The sequence below is a fragment of the Coenobita brevimanus genome, chromosome 15 (assembly GCF_032717465.1).
Source record: "Coenobita brevimanus isolate Jiangsu-jjx chromosome 15, ASM3271746v2, whole genome shotgun sequence".
NCBI classification, from domain to species: domain Eukaryota; kingdom Metazoa; phylum Arthropoda; class Malacostraca; order Decapoda; family Coenobitidae; genus Coenobita; species Coenobita brevimanus.
Window position 1 is genome coordinate 35,354,447 of NC_136968.1, and position 18,767 is coordinate 35,373,213.

General features: G+C 41.5%; 2 protein-coding genes across 2 annotated transcripts; one reads left to right on the plus strand and one right to left on the minus strand.

Moving 5' to 3' along the window:
* Positions 1-4,703: 4,703 nt before the first annotated feature.
* On the minus strand, positions 4,704-7,638 carry LOC145390645 (tRNA-uridine aminocarboxypropyltransferase 1). Its single transcript, XM_080265437.1, has 4 exons — positions 7,429-7,638; positions 6,398-6,538; positions 5,647-5,839; positions 4,704-5,004 (listed from the first exon to the last, which is right to left on the minus strand). Exons 1-4 carry the CDS (start codon positions 7,606-7,608, stop codon positions 4,754-4,756), a joined length of 765 nt encoding a protein of 254 aa, XP_080121563.1. The 5' UTR covers positions 7,609-7,638; the 3' UTR covers positions 4,704-4,753.
* Positions 7,639-8,899: 1,261 nt separating this feature from the next.
* On the plus strand, positions 8,900-18,691 carry LOC145390776 (lipase maturation factor 1-like). Its single transcript, XM_080265577.1, has 10 exons — positions 8,900-9,603; positions 11,212-11,341; positions 11,658-11,893; positions 13,493-13,639; positions 13,806-13,826; positions 14,774-14,945; positions 16,538-16,688; positions 17,445-17,628; positions 18,029-18,141; positions 18,478-18,691. Exons 1-10 carry the CDS (start codon positions 9,010-9,012, stop codon positions 18,650-18,652), a joined length of 1,923 nt encoding a protein of 640 aa, XP_080121703.1. The 5' UTR covers positions 8,900-9,009; the 3' UTR covers positions 18,653-18,691.
* The last annotated feature ends 76 nt before the right edge of the window (positions 18,692-18,767 follow it).

An 18,767-nucleotide genomic window follows, 5' to 3' on the forward strand; every position in this document is an offset into this window, starting at 1 on the left:
TGGATTGAAAAGGATCGGGAAACACATCGGATAAAAAAAAGGATCGTGAAGTTTGTGTAACACTAAAAAAAACAGGATCGCGAAATTTGTATAGCCTAACGGATTGAAAAGGATCGGCAAACTCATAACGGATGGGAAAGGAAAAAGGATCACAAAATTCGTATAACATTGAAAAAATGGATCATAAAGCTCATATAACGGATTGAAAAAAAGGATCATGGAACAGGTATAACAGAGAACATCACTTATGGGAAAATATTGTAGGTTAACTGACTCTGCTGGCATCACCAAATTCAGATCTAAATTGCCTATTCTCTTATCGTTGGTTTAGTGTATAGTGGTTGCTTGTATACCAGGACCAGGTTGTACTAGACTTGTTCCTGTCATGAAAGGGTTACTTAGAGCTCTGTAGGTATCGGTTATATAAAGGTAATCAGCTCTGTAATACTCCATATGTACAATCACTCCTTTGTTTGAAAATTTAAATTCTCTGCTATCTCTCCACCACACACTCCCAGTTCATCCACAAGCACACAAGTCCCTATAGATAGTTAGTTCCATCTCGGCATTGTAGTTGATGGTCGTTCGGTAGTTAAGCGAGTTTTTTGACCCTCGTTACAGACAGAAATGTTGTTCAAGGATAGCCCTGTAATATATATAAACTTCCAGCCTATGTAACTACTGTATTTCTGTATCTTTTGTTATTTCCTTTGTGGTTTTTGAGAGGTTTCCGCAGTGTTACAGGAGGTATTGTAGTTTGGAATAGACTGTAATATATAAACCTCTGGACTTTGTAACTACTGTATCTTGTTTCTGCTGTATTTTTTGTATCGTTTATCCCTTATTTCCATTGTAGTTGGTTGTAGTTTTGAGAGTTAATTGCAGAGAAAACTTGTAGTTTGGGATAGACTGTAATATATCAGCTTCTGGCCTTTGTAACGGCTGTATTTCTGTATCTACTATATTTCTGTATCCTTTGTATTTCTTTGTAGCTGATGGTCATTTGTAGTTATGCAAGTTTTTTGGCCAAAGTTACAGAAGAAGATGAGGTTTAGTGGAGCCCTGTAATATACAACCTTCCAGCTTATGTAACTACTATGCTGTACTTCTGTCTGTCTGTCTATTTATCTGTCTTTATCTATCTATCTGTCTGTATCTATCTGTCTTTCTCTCTTTCCCCTTTACAACAATAAACATTTCAGTTCAGTTCATTTCTCTCTGTCTCTTGTTCTCTCTCTCTCTTTCTCTCTCACATTCTTTGTATCATAGTAACAAATAATTTCTTTGACTAATATACAGAAAGATGTTGGTATAGACCTGTAATATACTGTAGTTCATGTAACTCTAGGTCTGTATATCTGTCTTTTTTCCTTTGTAGTTCATGGGTACAGTTACAAACCTATTTTTGGGTAATATAGAAACAGGAATTTTTTGAGGTAGCCCTGTTAAATAATGTAACTTTGTCTGTCTGTTCTCATTGACTATATCCTTTTCACTCAGGGAGAGGGAGGAGGAGGCCGAGGATGAGATGGAGGGGTGGAGTGGAGAGGTATATGAGAGAGGGGGGGGTGTGAGTGAGCTGGGAGCAGGGCGGTGACATGGCTGGGGACAGGGTGATATGGAGGTGATTTGTTTGTGGCCACCCCTTACGGGATTGAGACATCTGGCAATAGATAGATAGATAGACACATGTTTCATTCAAACTTGGCCTAAAATTGCCCTCTTTCTATCTTGAATGCTGAGTTATAAGAGATTAAAACTAGAATAGATGCTAGTCACAAAGAAGTGCCATGGAAAGGATGTAGAGCCGTAGTATTGTCTTTTTCTGCCACTGAGCTATGTGAAATAAGCTGCAAAAGGACAAAAATCTGGGCCAAGTTAAGGTGAAAGGAGTTTGGGTGTAAAATTGCTCTCTCTCCATCTTGAATGCAAGGTAAGAAGGGATTAACACTAGAGTAGGGTGCTAGTCATGAAGAAGTGCTGTGGATAGGAAAGAAAAAGACTAATTTAGGTCAACCTGCTTTTCAAAACACTTCTTTCCTAGTCATGTCTTAGACTTGTTTTCTTGTTTGGTTAGGAAGCTCCCTAACGCCTCCTCCTTAGCAATTTATTTTGGGATATGGCTGGTTAATATCCTTTTGAATGTTATTTATGCAGAGTACGATGGTGAATCTCCCTAACACCTCTTCCTTATCGATTTATTTTGGGATATGGCAGGTTAATATCTTTTTGAATGTTATTTATGCAGAGTATGGCAATATTGGAAGGATTTATATAACACAGAAGAGGACAGTATGGTGTAACAACCCAAGTAAATCACTTAGGGAGAGGTGTTAGGGAGCTTCCTTAACAAATGTCAGTACAAGCCTTAATATACTGCTACAAGTCAACGTTCAAGATGGAAAGATGGCAATTTTAGGCCAAGTTAGAGTGAAAAGGGTATAGGAACAGAACATCTCATTCCAGCATATATATCTCTCTCTCTCTGCTCAACCCTTTCCATATGTTTTTCCATATTGTCTTTGGGGTATCGCATGTCGGTAAGTGGTTTAGTTGCAAGGGTGAGCCGAAAGGAAGACTGCATTTCATGGTTGAAGGTAGATTTCCGAAAAGGGAGCCTGAACAAGTAGTTTTTTTTTTTTTTTTTTTCTTTTGTCATCTTCACTTATCCCTTCAGTAGATGTTACACCTTCATTTATTATAATTATTACACCTACAGGGCTGAAATATACTCCCCCATTGGATTATTTACTATGTGTTGTGTATTATTGTCCTGAGGGTAAGATTAAGGTGTGGAGAGGATGTTGGTCACCTCCAGGCAAGCAGTATCTTTCTGGAACCACCACCAGGCTTTTGTGTTATGGTACCAAACAAACAGACATACAGAAATTGGATCTTTATAATATTGATCATTATTCATGGTAGTAGCAGTAGTAGTGGTAGTTGTAGTAGTAGCTGTAGTAGTAATAATAGCTGTAATAGAAGTAGTCCTGTTATTACTATTACTGTATTATTATTACTCATTATTATTGTTATTATTATTATTATTATTATTATTATTATTATTATTACAGTACTGTATTATTATTATTATTCAGAGACGCACAAGCACGCCTAACCACACAACAGCATAACCACCACCCATCCCAGCTTTACCACCATGGCCACACCACAACACACATACTCACCCCATGCCTCTCACTTTCACAGCACAGACAGCCCTTCAACATAACAATAGATCCCGAAGTCCTCTGGGGTCATGTGCGGATGACACTGGCACCACAACACCACCACCACCACCACCACCACAACAGCAACAGCAGTGGCCCATCATAAAGTAGTACCGTAAGTATGAAGAGAGAGACATTTACTTTGCACACGAAAAATCATCCAATATCTTACCACTGTGCTGGGAATCTAGCCTGGATGGATGGAAGTACTGTGTGTGTGTGTGTGTGTAATTCTTATCTTCTGTTCACTCTATTCCCCCTTTCTGTGTGTGTGTGTGTGTGTATGTGTGTGTAATTCTTATCTTCTGTTCACTCTATTCCCCCTTTCTGTGTGTGTGTGTGTATGTGTGTGTAATTCTTATCTTCTGTTCACTCTATTCCCCCTTTCTGTGTGTGTGTGTGTGTGTGTGTGTGTGTTTCCTTGATGTTGCTAGGGAAATAGGCATAAAATGTAAAGTCATCTCTGCCTGTCTGTCTGTCACACACACACACTTTCTTATTCATATTGTTTCGTTTGGGGCGTGGATGCAAAATAATACTTCATCATTAAAGAGTTTTATTAAGTAGAAATGTACAGAGGCAGGTGGCTTTTTACAGAACAGCTTTATTTGGTGTGTTTTCATCTGATGGAACTGGACAACCTCTATAATTTGAATACTAATTTCTTTTTATGTGAAATTTGATGAGTCTTGGGCCTGTATTCTCGCTGGGTAAGGACACTCCCTAACACCTTTTCTTTAGCTATTTATTTTTTGATATGGCTGGCTGATATCCTTGTGTATGTTATTTATGCAGAGAATGGTGATCTTGGAAGGATTTATATAACACTGAACATGACAGAAAGGTGTAAGCAAAATAAATCTCTTGGGAAAAGGTGTTAGGGAGCTTCTTTAACCTATGGGAATGCAGACATTATTTATTAGTCGGGAATGAGTCTCCTTGGTTACTAGTTTGCATATGTTCTAACCACATTGATTCCTAGCCCCATTCAGCACAGTTTGTAGTCAGATTTGAGGGCTGATTTGACTAGTAACCAAGAAGATTCAAACATGCCTAATAACTAAGGCTTTTCATGCATTCACAACCAAATAATCCATTTTCTTCACGTGAAAATAAATGCACCATCAGTTTAACAGAGTGGCAACCAGGAGATGGAGTGAGAGGAAGAGGTGGACAGAGAACCACAGGAAGGGATGATGATGATGATGATGATGATGATGATAATGATGATGAGGAGGAGGAAGAGGAGACAGAAAACCATAGGGAGTGATGATGATGATGATAAAAAAAAAGTATTGCATTCCTTTCTGTACATGAAGTTGATTTATGTAGTGTTAAATGATGTGCTGATACCAAAACAAATGAGAAAAAAATGACTGTTTGTCTCTACACTTCTTAGTCCATCCCCTTCCTTTGTCGGATAGGGAGGGATGTTTGTATAACCAGACAATGAAGAACAAACACAAAACACACACACACACACACACACACACACACACACACACACACACTGAAACAAGTCATTACGAGCGAATATCCTTGTATGCCCTTAGGGACTCTGCATCATAGAGGGAGTGAATTTTCTCAAACATGTATTTGAAGAAGAAGAGAAGGTTGTCGTATTCGTGTTGGTACTCGGCACAGATGAGTGTGGTGTGGACGTCAACGGTGAAGTAGTAGATGGCTTCAATGGTGGCCAGGTAGGTGCTGGGCTTGCCTCGCTGGTAACGCCAAAACAACGTCTCACGATCATCCAGCTCTACACACGGCAGGTCTGGGGGTGGGTGGGGGGGTAAGATGGGTTAGCAGGAATTTAATATAGGAAGAGGTTATGATAGTCTGTCTGTTGGTTTTTAGTCGACAGGATTTTACTATTAATACAGGATGAGGTCGAGAGAGTTCATTTCATTCATTCATTGCCAGACGCCATGTATCCCAAACAGGGTGGCCAAGGGCTTAGAGTTAATTGTTTTACAGGGAGGGGCACTAATCCTCCACCAACCCCACATGACACGTAGGGAGAACGTTATGCCAACAGCATCTGGTGTTCCCAGGCGGTCACCCATCCAAGTACTAACCAGACCCAACGTTGCTTAAGAGAGTTCATTTGTTGGATGTACAGTCTACGTGTGTCACCCTTGGTCATGTTATAGCAACTCTGCACTGCTCGATCTCTAGCAGCCTCCTTATTCAGTCTCTTGGCTAATTCATTTGTTAACACAGACTCCATGTGTCAGCCTTGGTCATCTGATGTCGGGTCTTCACACTGCTCAATCTCTGGCAGCCTCTCTATTCAGTCATTTATCCCTAAGGTCACTTATTACTGTACACACGTTCTCTCTCTTTTCTCTTCTCCTTCTTTCCCTTCTTCCCTTCCCTTCCCTTCCCTTTCCTCCCTCCCCCTTTCCCAACCCACCTCTGACTCTCTCGTCATTATATATCCTTCGTGTTTGGTTCCAAGTGCAGTCAATAAAAACCGCCTTGGAAAACGGGATCTGGGGCCGCTGTCTCTTGGCCTGGGGTTCGAAAGACTGGCTGGTGTGCGGGGAGAATAGGGTCGGCAGGTCGCAGGTTCGGACGGCCTTCTTGTCAGGGAATATCAACAAAACCTGTGGAAAATAAATTGAGGGAGGGGTTAGTTCTGAGAGAGAGAGAGAAATTGAACTGAGTGAGAGAGAGAGAGAGAGAGAATTATATTTATTTGAGGGATATGGAGATAGACAGAGAGAGAGAGATTTAACTGAGTGAGAGAGAGAGTGAGTAGATATATCTGAGGGACATGGAGATAGATAGATAGAGAGAGAGAGATTTGTTTTGAGGGACATGGAGATAGATAGATAGAGAGAGAGGTCACTTATTAGAAGAGGTTATTAATCAACAGTAATATAACCCTACAGGAATTCCTTGCCATAATTTGCCTTTTTATTACTTTATTTCTGCTACTGATCTCTCAAATTAAATGGTGTACTTTCTCACTGAATTCCTGATGGCTACAGACAGTTCAAAGTATAAATCACCTAGGAAGAGGTGTTTGGGAGCTTCCTTAACATATGAGAATGTGAGGTAAAATAAGTAGCTTAGGAAGAGGTGTTAGGGAGCTTCCTCTAGCCAAAGTCAGTTATGTTTTTGTTTTAATTCTCTCTCTCTCTCTCTCTTTTTTTTTTTACCTTATCCTGCTGTGTGTAGTCAGGCAGATCTGGGAAGGTGTATATGTTGACATCGTCGGGTGCGATGAGAGCCGCGTGGACGGCGGTGCTCTTGCCGTCGATCTCTTTAGGGTGCTTCAGGACGTCAATTTTGAAGGGTAACTGGTGGTGGAGGTGTGGCGATTAGTTTTATTATTATCATTATTATTATTTTTTTTTAATGTTGCTGATGAACAGTATATATATTCTGACAAACCTGGGAGGCCTCATGTTGTGTGAAATACTCTTGATTTAAGTACTGAAGTATTTAAGTATTAATCGATGGAGCAGAGAGGTATTTGAGAGAGGAGGGTGTGAGCTGGGAGCAGGACAGTGAAATGACTGGGGACAGAGTGACATGTAGGCGATTTGTTTGTGTCCACCCCTTACGGGATTAAGGTGTTTGGCAATAAATAGGCCTAGATAGATTTACGGTAAGTGTTAAGGAATTTACAATGATTTCAGAACACATGAGGAACACTAAAACTCCGTTATGGCTACAGTTGTACAGACAGACAGATAAAATGATCCAGGTGAAAGAGATCCGAACCCAGATAGACTAAACGAAAATAAATCTCCTCATCACAAGCCTTAAGTCAGGGTATCTTGCCAGAAATTACATGCAGGGAACATAGGACGTGTTGCAGAAATACTTCCTTAACTTGCCCCACTGGAGAAGAGGAAAAGGAGGAGGAGGAGAAGATACAGAAGGGCAAGTAAGTGAAGAAGAAGAAGAAAAAGGAAGAAGAAAGTATAAAAGTGAAGAACAAAAGAAGTGAATAAGAAAAAAAAAAAAAAAAAAAAAGGAATGTAAAGAAGGGAAGAAGAAAGAAGCAAGAAGTGAAGAAGAAGGAAAAGGAAGAAGAAAGTAAGAAGTGAAGAAGGAAGATGAAAGTAAGAGGTGAAGAAGAAAAAGGGAGAAGAAAGTAAGAAGTGAAGATGAAAAAGGAAGAAGAAAGCAAGAAGTGAAGAAGATGAAAAGGGAAGAAGAAAGTAAAGTCCTTGTCACTAACCTTAAGCCTGGGTATCCTGTCGGCAATGATGGGCAGAGGAACATAACACGTGTAGCAGAAATACTTCCTCGACTTTCCACACTTCACACATGCGGATCTTCCATCCAGATCATCCAGGAAACTTGCATCCTGGATCACTAGGCCCTCAAATGGCTCCTCCAACGCCTTCTTTGGCCGCATGAGCCGCACCTCGTCGTCTGTGAATCTGCGGAGGTCTGTGGTGGTGGTGTGGTTGGGCTGGGGTTTGTGGTTTGAGGGTGTGTCTGTCGGTACCTCTGATATGCACTCCTCTTTGTCAGTCATTGTGTGCTGGTGCGGTGGTGTTTACTGCCAGTGGAGGCAGAAAAAGTTATATAATACTGTTATTTTGATATACTTACTCTGTGGCTCATTCACCATTGTTATCCATTTTGAAGTTTCACAGTGACCTGCTCTGAAATAACAGTACAGTAGGCTGCCATACATATATATCAGTGTCTCTCAGTCACTCTGTCAATCAATACTGGTTTAACTTTACATTATGTCGTAATCACTTGACATGGATTGTTTTAGAAATCCTGGTAATAATACCTCGTAAAGATTCCTGGTCTCACCAGCGTAATTCGAAAGCAAGTTAGGAACAATTAAGTTCGAAATATACAAGTGACATATATATCCATGATTTGTTAGCAATACCCTATGGCTGCCACTGATGTATGATGTGGTTTAACACAAGTATTTTTATGCTTATAAACTAAAACTTCAAACATGATAACTTTTGTTTACTTGGTGCGGCTGATGCCGGTGGCAGGACTTTTCGGTGCTCTCGGAACTTGGAAAAAGTGTTTTTATTATTAATGGTGGTGTATTTTATCAGAAATCAAGTGTTGTTGCTTATATTAAGTGATCATACGTTTCATAAGGAGTTAAATCTGGGTCATTAGGTGTATCCGTAGCAAATTGTTTTTAGTGACGAACGAAACTTCAGAGATTGAAATCACATTCGATGGTTGCATTAACTAAGTTTGATTACAAGATTAGAAAATAAGCTACGCCAGTAATGACATGTGAGGAAATTGATATTTCTTCTTAACGACAGAAAAGTATATTTAAGTGTTCTTCATATTACTCTGACTTAAATACATCTATTCAGTTTTTGTATCATTTGGTTTAGATGTAAGAAGAACATGCATAGGGAAATCTCAAATAGCGTCAAATTTTGTTTATTTAATGTAAATTAGTTTTTTAATGAATGTGACAAATGTCATCCGTAAGATATTCATGAGGTTACCCCCACAAATTGCATTCCCGATATTTGATTCCAGCACAGAGGACCTGGCTTGGTTACAGTTCAGGCACACCATTCCTCTTTAATATAGATCGTGTTTAAAGTCAAAATTAAGTGACATTCAATATTTATAAAGTTAAATTCCTAACCTCATGAGGAAGGACCGCCGGTAGCAAACAAAACACCCAAAGACCAGGACCCACAATATTTGGCTCGATTTTCAGAAGTTGACAAGAAACTGGAGAAGTTTTGATCGAAATTGGATTTTTTGGTGAAATTTTAAGTCCGTGAGAAGATATTGGAAGGCTGACATCATGGCTAATAAGGAGAACAAAGGTGACGTGAGGAAGCGAAAGAAGGAAGGGGAGGAAAAGACGGAGGAGAAAGTAATAGATACGAGGAGGAACAAGGAGGAGGAGAGGAAGAGGAAGGAGGAGGAAGACGAGAGGAGGCAAAATCTGGAGGGAAATGATGAGAGGAAGGAGAAGCAACGACAGGAAAATGGAGAGAAGCAAGATCGGAAGAGTGAAAAGCCAGGGAGGATCGATGGAGAAGCGCAGGAAAATGGGGGGAAGAAGGAACAGAAAGTGGAAAAACGAGTACGAAAAAATGGCGAAGCGAGAGAGAAAGACGAGGATGCAATCAAGCCGTCCCGAGTCTACGGTGATGATGAAATCCACCCAGAATCGTACTGGCTGACTCGCATCGTCTTTTTGCGGTTTCTGGCGTTTATTTACCTCATCGCGTTCCTCGTGGCATACAACCAAAACAAACAGCTGATCGGGGACACGGGTCTATTGCCGCTGCAGCTCCACATGCAGACCATCCTGAATGTGACCAACGGAAGCTGGATTGGCAGTTTTATGGCCGCACCCAGCTTGTTTTGGTTTGCTGAGCCTTGGGAAGAGGTATGTGATCTTGTTATTACTGTTGGGATTGTTATTATTATTATTATTATTATTATTATACAATTATTATCTGCAGTATAGCCAGGTGCATTAATTCGTATAGTATTATTATTATTAGTACTGTATATATTAGTTTATTGTTATCGTATTTCCATTATTAATAATACAGTACAGTACCAGTATTATTTTATTTTTAATATTGTTTTTATAAACATTATTATTATCAATGATGTTCTCCCTACGTGTCAAGTGGGGTTGGTGGAGGATTAGTGCCCCTCCCTGTAAAACAATTAACTCTAAGCCCTTGGCCACCCTGTTTGGGATACATGGCGTCTGGCAATGAATGAATGAATGTTACTGTAGATCATATTGTAATTACGGTATTATGGCTAGGATGACAGCACCACCCACCACCCAGACTGGTGTGCTTTGCTGATGAGGTGTGTTTCAGAGCATATTGGCTTTTCAGTCTGATGCTTTTGCTTCTCTCAATTTTCCTGCCATTACTTCTCCTTCCTGTCATCACTGCCCTCCATATTGTGCCCCCTCCCCTCTTCCTCTTCCTCTCCTCCTCCTCCTTCCTCCTCCTCTCCTCCTCCTCCTTCCTCCTCCTCTCCTCCTCCTTCTTCCTCCTCCTCTCCTCCTCCTCCTTCCTCCTCCTCATTTCTGTTACTCACTCCTCCACTCTTTCCTTCACTGAGGCATTTCTCAGAGCATATATTGGAGGGTATTGATCTAACAGCACCCGCCTGTAGTGATAAAAATCCATTCAGTATGAGAGGCAGTTACTAAGTTTAAATAATGTTAGTATGGTCGTGAAAATAAAACTAAAAATATCGTCAGCAATTACAGTTCGCCCCTCTTAGTTAACGTTATACCATACAGTATTTAAAACCAAAGAGATCATCAGAAATTACAACATGACCCCATTACGGTACTTAGTGCCCTTCAGTGCGAGGCCATTTCTATGTTTAAATAATCTGACAGTAGTGAAAATTAAACTAAAAATATCATCAGCAATTACAACTCATCCTTATTAATTATGTTGTTATATTTGGCCGTGTGGAGAGGATGGAGAGCAAGAGACTAACAAGGAGAGTGTATGTGAGTGAAATGGATGGGGGGAGAGGGAGGGGGAGGCCAAGGAGGAGGTGGAGGGATGATTGGAGAGGTATATGAGGGAGGGGAGTGTGAGTAGGGAGCAGGGCAGTGAAATGGCAGGGGACAGGGCGACATGGAGACAATTTGTTTGTGACCACCCGTTGCGGGATTAAGGCATCTGGCAATAGATAGATAGATACCCAGATGCCTTAATCCCTTATACGGGGTGGCCAAAAACAAATTGCCCCCACGTCACCCTGTCCCCTGCCATTTCATTGCCCAGCTCCCAATTCACACCCCCCTCTCTCATACACCTCTCCACTTCATCCCTCCTTCTCATCCTTGGCCTTCCCCTCCCTCTCTCCCCGACCACCTCAAGGAATATCATCAAGAATTACAACTTGCCGGAAAGCCAGTTACGATTTAATTCATCTGTTAGTGGCGAAGGTAAAGCCAAGGATATATAAATTCAAACACAACCCTAATGGTCAACGTTATATCCCGCAGGTGAACCCGTGGCTGGACAACATTGCACTGGCTGGCATGACGCTGGCTGGGGGGGTGTTGGTATTGGGGTCGGCAAATGTGTTCATCATGTTTACACTCTGGCTGCTCTATTTCTCCCTGGTGTCTGTGGGTGAGTATTTACACACGGGAGAGAGAGAGATATGTTTGTTTATGTACCTATTTATTTTTCTTTATGTACGGTATTTATTGACATTGATTTGTTATGTATTTATTTATTTTTATGTTTGTTTATGTATTTATTTTTGTTTGTTTATGTATTTATTTATTTTTGTTTGTTTATGTATTTATTTTTGTTTGTTTATGTATTTATTTAACTTTATTTATGTTTTTGTATGTATTTATTTTTTGTTTGTTTATATATTTATTTTTATTTGTTTGTTCATGTATTTTTTTTATTATTATTATTATTTTTTTACTTCGCACAGGTCAGATGTGGTACGCGTTCGGGTGGGAGTCGCAGCTGCTCGAGACCGGCCTCTTAGCAGTGTGGAGTGTGCCGCTGCTCTCCCTCTCCCCCCTGCCCCGCTCGTCCCCCCCCACCCCCGTCATGGTGTGGGGGCTGCGGTGGCTTATCTTCCGCATCATGCTGGGCGCGGGACTCATCAAGCTGAGGGGGGACTGGTGCTGGTGGAACTTAAGCTGCATGAATTACCACTATGAGGTGTGGATTTTTATTATTTTTTTCTGAGAGAGTACAAAAGAAAGGAGCGAGAGAGAATAAAAAGAGAGAGGGAGAGAGTACAAAAAAAAGGAGCGAGAGAGAATAAAAAGAGAAAGAGAGAGAGAGTACAAAAAAAGGAGTGAGAGAGAATAAAAAGAGAGAGAGAAAGAGAGTACAAAAAAGGAGCGAGAGAGAATAAAAACGAGAGAGAGAGTACAAAAAAGGAGCGAGAGAGAATAAAAAGAGAGAAAGAGAGTACAAAAAAGGAGCGAGAGAGAATAAAAAGAGAGAGAGAGAGTACAAAAAAGGAGCGAGAGAGAATAAAGAGAGAGAGAGATAGTACAAAAAAGGAGCGAGAGAGAATAAAAGAGAGAGAGAGAGAGTACAAAAAAGGAGCGAGAGAGAATAAAGAGAGAGAGAGATAGTACAAAAAAAGGAGTGAGAGAATAAAAAAGAAAGAGAGAGAGAGAGTACAAAAAAAGGAGCGAGAGAGAATAAAAAAAAAGAGAGAGAGAGTACTGTACAAAAAAAAGTAGCAAGAGAGAATAAATGGGCGCGGGACTCATCAAGCTGAGGGGGGACTGGTGCTGGTGGAATCTAAGCTGCATGAATTACCACTATGAGGTGTGGTGTAGTGGGCTGGGTTTCAGGTTGGTGCAGAGTTTTTCCTTTTGCAGTGAGAGAGACAGACAGACAGACAGACAGACAGAGAATACAAAAAAAAATGGAAGAAGAGAGAGAAGGTACTACTGTGGCTCCACATCCTGTCCATTTCAGCTTGGTGAGAGAGCAAGAGAGAGAGACAGAGACAGACAGAGCTTGGTGAGAGAGCAAGAGAGAGAGACAGAGACAGAGAGAGAATATAAAAAAAAAAAGAAAGAAGAGAGAGAAGATAATACTATGGCTCCACATCCTGTCCATTTCAGCTTGGTGGAGAGTTTTTATTTTTTTATTTTATTATAATTATTTTTTGTTAAGCAGCTTTCACATTGCCTACTGACAAGAGAGAGAGAGAGAATTTATGCTGCATGAATTACCACTATGAGGTGAGATATAATTGTGTGGCTTCTCTTTGCCTTTACTGGACACTGCCTACATTATTATTATTTTTTTTTTTGTAGGAATTGGGTACAGGATGGTGATGATGATGATGATGGGGGTGGTGATGGTGATGATGGGGGTGGTGATGATGATGATGGTGATGATGATGATGATAATGATGATGGTGATGATGATGATGATAATGATGGGGGTGGTGATGATGATGATGATAATAATGATGGGGGTGGTGATGGTGATGATGATAATGATGGTGATGGTGATGATGATGATGATGGGGGTGGTGATGATGATGATGATGATAATGATGGGGGTGGTGATGGTGATGATGATGATGGGGATGGTGATGATAATGATGGGGGTGGTGATGATGATGATGGGGATGGCTGATGCTTTTGATGATTGATAAATGATGGTAATGGTTGATGATGGTGATGATGATAATGATGGTGATGATGATGATGGTGATGCTGATGATGATGTTGGTGATGATAATGATGATAATAATGACAATATTTAATAACTCTTCCCCCCCCACAGACGCAGCCGGTGCCCAATCCCGTATCTTACTACCTGCACCAGTCACCCGACATAATCCACCGCTTGGAGACGCTCGGCAACCACTTCATCGAGCTGGTTCTCCCGTTCTTAACCTTCCTTGGCCGAGAGCTGGGCATGGTGTGTGGGGTCGGCCAGATTTTATTCCAGGTAAGAAGTGGGGGCGCTCACCATCCACTCACTCGATGTAGTGCTGGGGATGGTGTGTTGGGTGGGGCAGATTTTTTATTCCAGGTAAGACATGGGGGCACTCACCATCCACTCACTCGATGTAGTGCTGGGGATGGTGTGTGAGGTGGGGCAGATTTTATTCCAGGTAAGAAGTGGGGGCGCTCACCATCCACTCACTCGATGTAATACTGGGGGTGGTGTGTGGGGTGGGGCAGATTTTTTTATTCCAGGTAAGACGTGGGGGTGCTCACCATCCATTCACTCGATGTAGTGCTCCTTTGGGTGTCTGCCCTTTCCTTTCGTCCATCCTTTCTCTTTCTCTCCTTCATACTTTCCTCTTCTGCCTGCGGGTGACTTTACACTCCCTCTTGTCTTTCTTTCCTTCATTCTGTCCTCTTTTGTCTTTGGATGGATGGATAGAGGAGGGATAGATGGATGGATGGAAGGACAGTAAAGTGTTTAGCAAAATAAATTGCTAAGGAAAAGGTGTTAGGGAAGACCTACCTTAATCTGACCTCCCCTCACCACACACACACACACACACACACACACACACACACACACACACACACACACACACACACACACACACACACACACACACACACACACACACACACACACACACACACACACACACACACACACACACACACACACACACACACACACATACACACCATCCTCATCATCTCAGACAACCTCAGCTTAGGACAATGAGGTTTGAAGCAAAATGAATCATTTTGGAAAAGGTGTTAGGGAGTGGAGGATTTGTATAATGCAGAACAAGACAGAAAGGTGTAATAAGCAAATAAATCTCTTAGGAAAAGGTGTTAGGGAGTGGAGGATTTATATAACACAGAACAGAACAGTCAGGTGTAATAATCAAAATGAATCACTTAGGAGAAGGTGTTAGGGAGCAGAGGACTTATATAACAAGCAAAATAAATCACTCAGGAAAAGGTGTGAGGGAGTGGAGGATTTATATAACCCAAAATAAGACAGTAAGGTGTAATAAGTAAAATAAATCTCTTAGGAAAAGGTGTTTGGGAAGACCGACCCTAATCTAGCCACTGGTCACCACCCACACAGATCATCCTCATCATCTCAGGCAACCTCAGCTTCCTCAACTGGCTCACCATCGTGCCCAGCCTGGCGTACTTTGACGATCGTGTTTACTCGTATCTCTTCATGGCCTCCACAAAGAATCGGGTGAAGGAATACCAGCGACTCACAAGGCAGGACTCACCCCTTGTGGATCCCGGTGAGGCTGGAGAAGGTGGTGGTGATATAGCTAGTGTGTGATGATTGTCCTGTGATGTACTTTATATTATTATTGTCTATCTATCTATCTATCTATTGCCAGACGCCTCAATCCCGTTTGGGGTGGCCACAAACCAGTTAGTTGTTTTACAGGGGGGGCCCTGTCCCCTCCACCAACTCCCCTGCTTGATACGTAGGGAGCACCCATCTCTCATATACCTTTCCACCCCATCCCTCCATCTCATCCTCGGCCTCCCCCTCCTGTGATGTACTTTATATTATTATTGTAATTATTGTTATTATTATTATTATTATAATTATTGTTACAGTATTATGATGATGGTGATGCTATTCAGTGATGATTTTAGTGTGATGTGCTTTATGATTGTTGTTGTTGTTATCACAGAGTGTGGTAGCGCTTCATAAGTAGGAATGTCACAAGTTCAAACTGGCGTCCTGCCCTACAGGGTATAGGAGAATTTTTGCGAAAACAGTCCCAAAGCTTAGTTCTGAGCTTATGAACTAAAAGACATTTGCTATGCAGGTGCAAAACTACTTCATAGGAGTTGCAAAATAGAACTGCAAAAGTATCAGTTTTGTTCTTTCTTCTTTATCAGTCAAAACCAAAACAAAAAAGGCATACATGATTGTACTATACACCAAAACGCAGCTTGTCGAGTGTAGATGTTTCTTTTCACGTTTAGGAAAGCATTCAGGCTACGGTTCACTAGTTACGGCTTGAAAACCTCATCACGGTCACCTGTAAGTATGCCATTGTGTGCAGTACTGGTTAGCTACATGTCGCCTACAGGTAAAGAACGTACCAAAACACTTCTTTTCAGGGGAAGGCAGCCTTGTTTTAGTCTTTCAGTATGCTGTGCATGTAACAGTCCAAATCTAACACTTGTTTTATGCATAATTATACTTCCACGTTGGGTCTGGTTAGTACTTGGATGGGTGACCGCCTGGGAACACCAGATGCTGTTGGCATCCCTACGTGTCAAGTGGGGTTGGTGGAGGATTAGTGCTCCTCCCTGTAAAACAATTAACTCTAAGCCCTTCGCCACCCCGTTTGGGATACATGGCGTCTGGCAATGAATGAAAAAAATACTTCCACAAAAAGATCATAAACTAGAAAACAAATATTTGCTTCTAAAATGGTTGTTGAGAAGTAGGAATGGCAAGAGTACACAGATAAGAGATGAAAAAAGCACAGAAACAAGAGAGCATTCAGGATGAGAGGAGATTTGGACATCTATACCCATTACTACATTCCACCAGCTACAAGTCTGTGGCTAAAGTGTGCAATGTAGTAATGGGTTTAGGTCCGCAAATCTCCTCCCATCCTGAATGCTCTCTTGTTTCAGTGCATTTTTCATCTCTTACCTGTGCACCTTTGCCATTCTTACTTCTTAACAATCACTTTAGAAGAAATTTTTTGTTTTCTAGTGATCATGATGATGATGACGACAACGATGATGATGATGATGATGTTATTCTGCAATGGTTACACTGTGACAGGCTTTATTATTATTGTTATGATTATTCTTACAATTATTATTATGTTGATGATGATTTTTCCCCCCCCCCCAGGCCACACCCGTCGAATGGTAAACAATGCAGTGGGCACCTTGATTGCGGTTCTGAGTGTACCTGTGGCCATCAACCTCCTCTCGTCAACACAGATGATGAACACCTCCTTCGAACCCTTCAGGATTGTTAACACCTATGGGGCTTTTGGAAGGTGGGTGAGAGAGAGAGGGATATGTAGAGAGAGAGACATATTTAGATACATAGAGAGAGAGACAGACAGACAGAGAGAGAGAGAGAGAGAAACTTATGGGAGAGAGAAGGGGGGGGGAAACGATTGGGTTGGTACTTATCATTCATTAAGTTTAATTTTTCTTTTTTCTTTTTTTCTCACAGCTTATTTCCCATAGCACAGTGGCAGAGAAAGACAATGATACAGCCTTGCATTCTTTCCACTGCACTTCTTTGTGACTAGCACTATGTTCTACTGTTAATCTCTTGTTACAACTCAGCATTCAAGATGGAGAGATGGTGATTTTAGGCCATGATTTTGTGAACACACTATATGTACTTAAAAGAGGAAGGGTTGAGAGGAAGGATGGGACTGGAGTGTATTGGTGTTGTGATGAGGAGGGGTAGACTGAGATGGTTGGGGCATGTGGAGAGGATGGAGGTTGACAATTGGGTGCGGAAGGTGAGAAGTGTGAACATCAGGAGTAAGGTTGTGAGAGGCAGACCGAAAAAGACCTGGGACGAGGTCATACAGTGTGACCTCAGGGATAAGGGACTGAATAGGGAGGCTGCCAGAGACCAAGCAGTGTGGGGAGCTGCCATTAGGTGGCCAAGGCTGATGTGTGGAAGCATGTTTGAGCCTTTATAAACGATGCAGTACAACATGAAAGTAAATATTATAAAAACAGAGAATCGTGTGAGCTGTGTATCATTTATTTTTTAATTTATTTTTTCGCAGCATCAGCAAAGAACGCACAGAGGTCATCTTTCAAGGCACACACAACCGCGACCCCAAGGACAACTCGACGGTGTGGCTGGAGTACGAGTTCAAGTGTAAGCCAGGTCGCGTGGACAAGCAACCCTGCCTCATCTCCCCCTACCACTACAGGCTGGACTGGCTCATGTGGTTTGCTGCCTTCCAGGTGAGTGTGGGGGGCGAGTGGAGGGATTTATGTTGTTACCAGGTATGTTGGATGGATATATATTATGTTGTGTAACCAGGTATTTTATGTTGTGTTACCAGGTATTTTATGTGATGTTATGTTGTTATGTTGTGTTATGTGTTATATTGTTATGTAGGATTGGATTAGGTATATTAATATATATTTAGGTTAGCCTACATTAGGTTACATTAGCTTACAATAGCTTACATTAAGAAATCTGTCGGTTAGGTTGAGTTAGGTCAGATTAGGTAAGGTTTGACCAGAGCAAGTGTAGGAAGGTTAGATGATGTTAGAATCAAATCATCGAGAATAACATACGATACCAAAGTAGCTTTCTAATAAACTTTTATCTATCAACACTTTATCTATCTCTCCACAGACTTTCGACCAACATCCGTGGCTGGTGCACATCGCTGGCAAGTTTCTGATAAATGATGAAGAAGCCACGTCCCTCATAGAACATAATCCGTTCCTAGGAGGCAAGCCACCCAAGTGAGTGAGGGAGAGAGGGGGGAGAGAGAGAGAGACAGACAGACAGAGATAGATGCAGACAGATAGACAGAGAGTATGATGTTGAGTAGGTCAGTGTTTGAAAGAAAGACAGTATACAGTATATTAATAATCCCTTCAAGTTAGAGAGAGAACAAGATTAATAGTTCCTTTGAGAGAGAGAGACAGACAGAGAGAGTTTAAATATCTGAGAGAGAGAGAGAAAGAGAGAGAGTATTAATATATATTTTCTTTTACATCTTTTCCATTTCTCTCCATATACCAGTGTCTCTCTTTATCATGACCAACAGCTCATTACTTAACCCCTCTTGCTGACAGATTCGTGCGTGCCATGAGCTACAAATATACGTACACGCATCTCTCCAACCACACGAAGGACTGGTACACACGCAAGGAGGTGGGCCCCTACCTTCCCCCTGTCAACATCAACACACTCAAGCTGATCTTCCGACGGTTGAAGTGGAAGACCCTGGTGGATAAGAAACAGCAGTAGCGGATGGATGGACAGGTGGATGGAGTGGATTTGTTGATGGGGAGGGGGATGGAGTGAATTTGCTGATAGAAGTGGATGGATGGAAAGGTGGATGGAGTGGATTTGTTGATGGGGA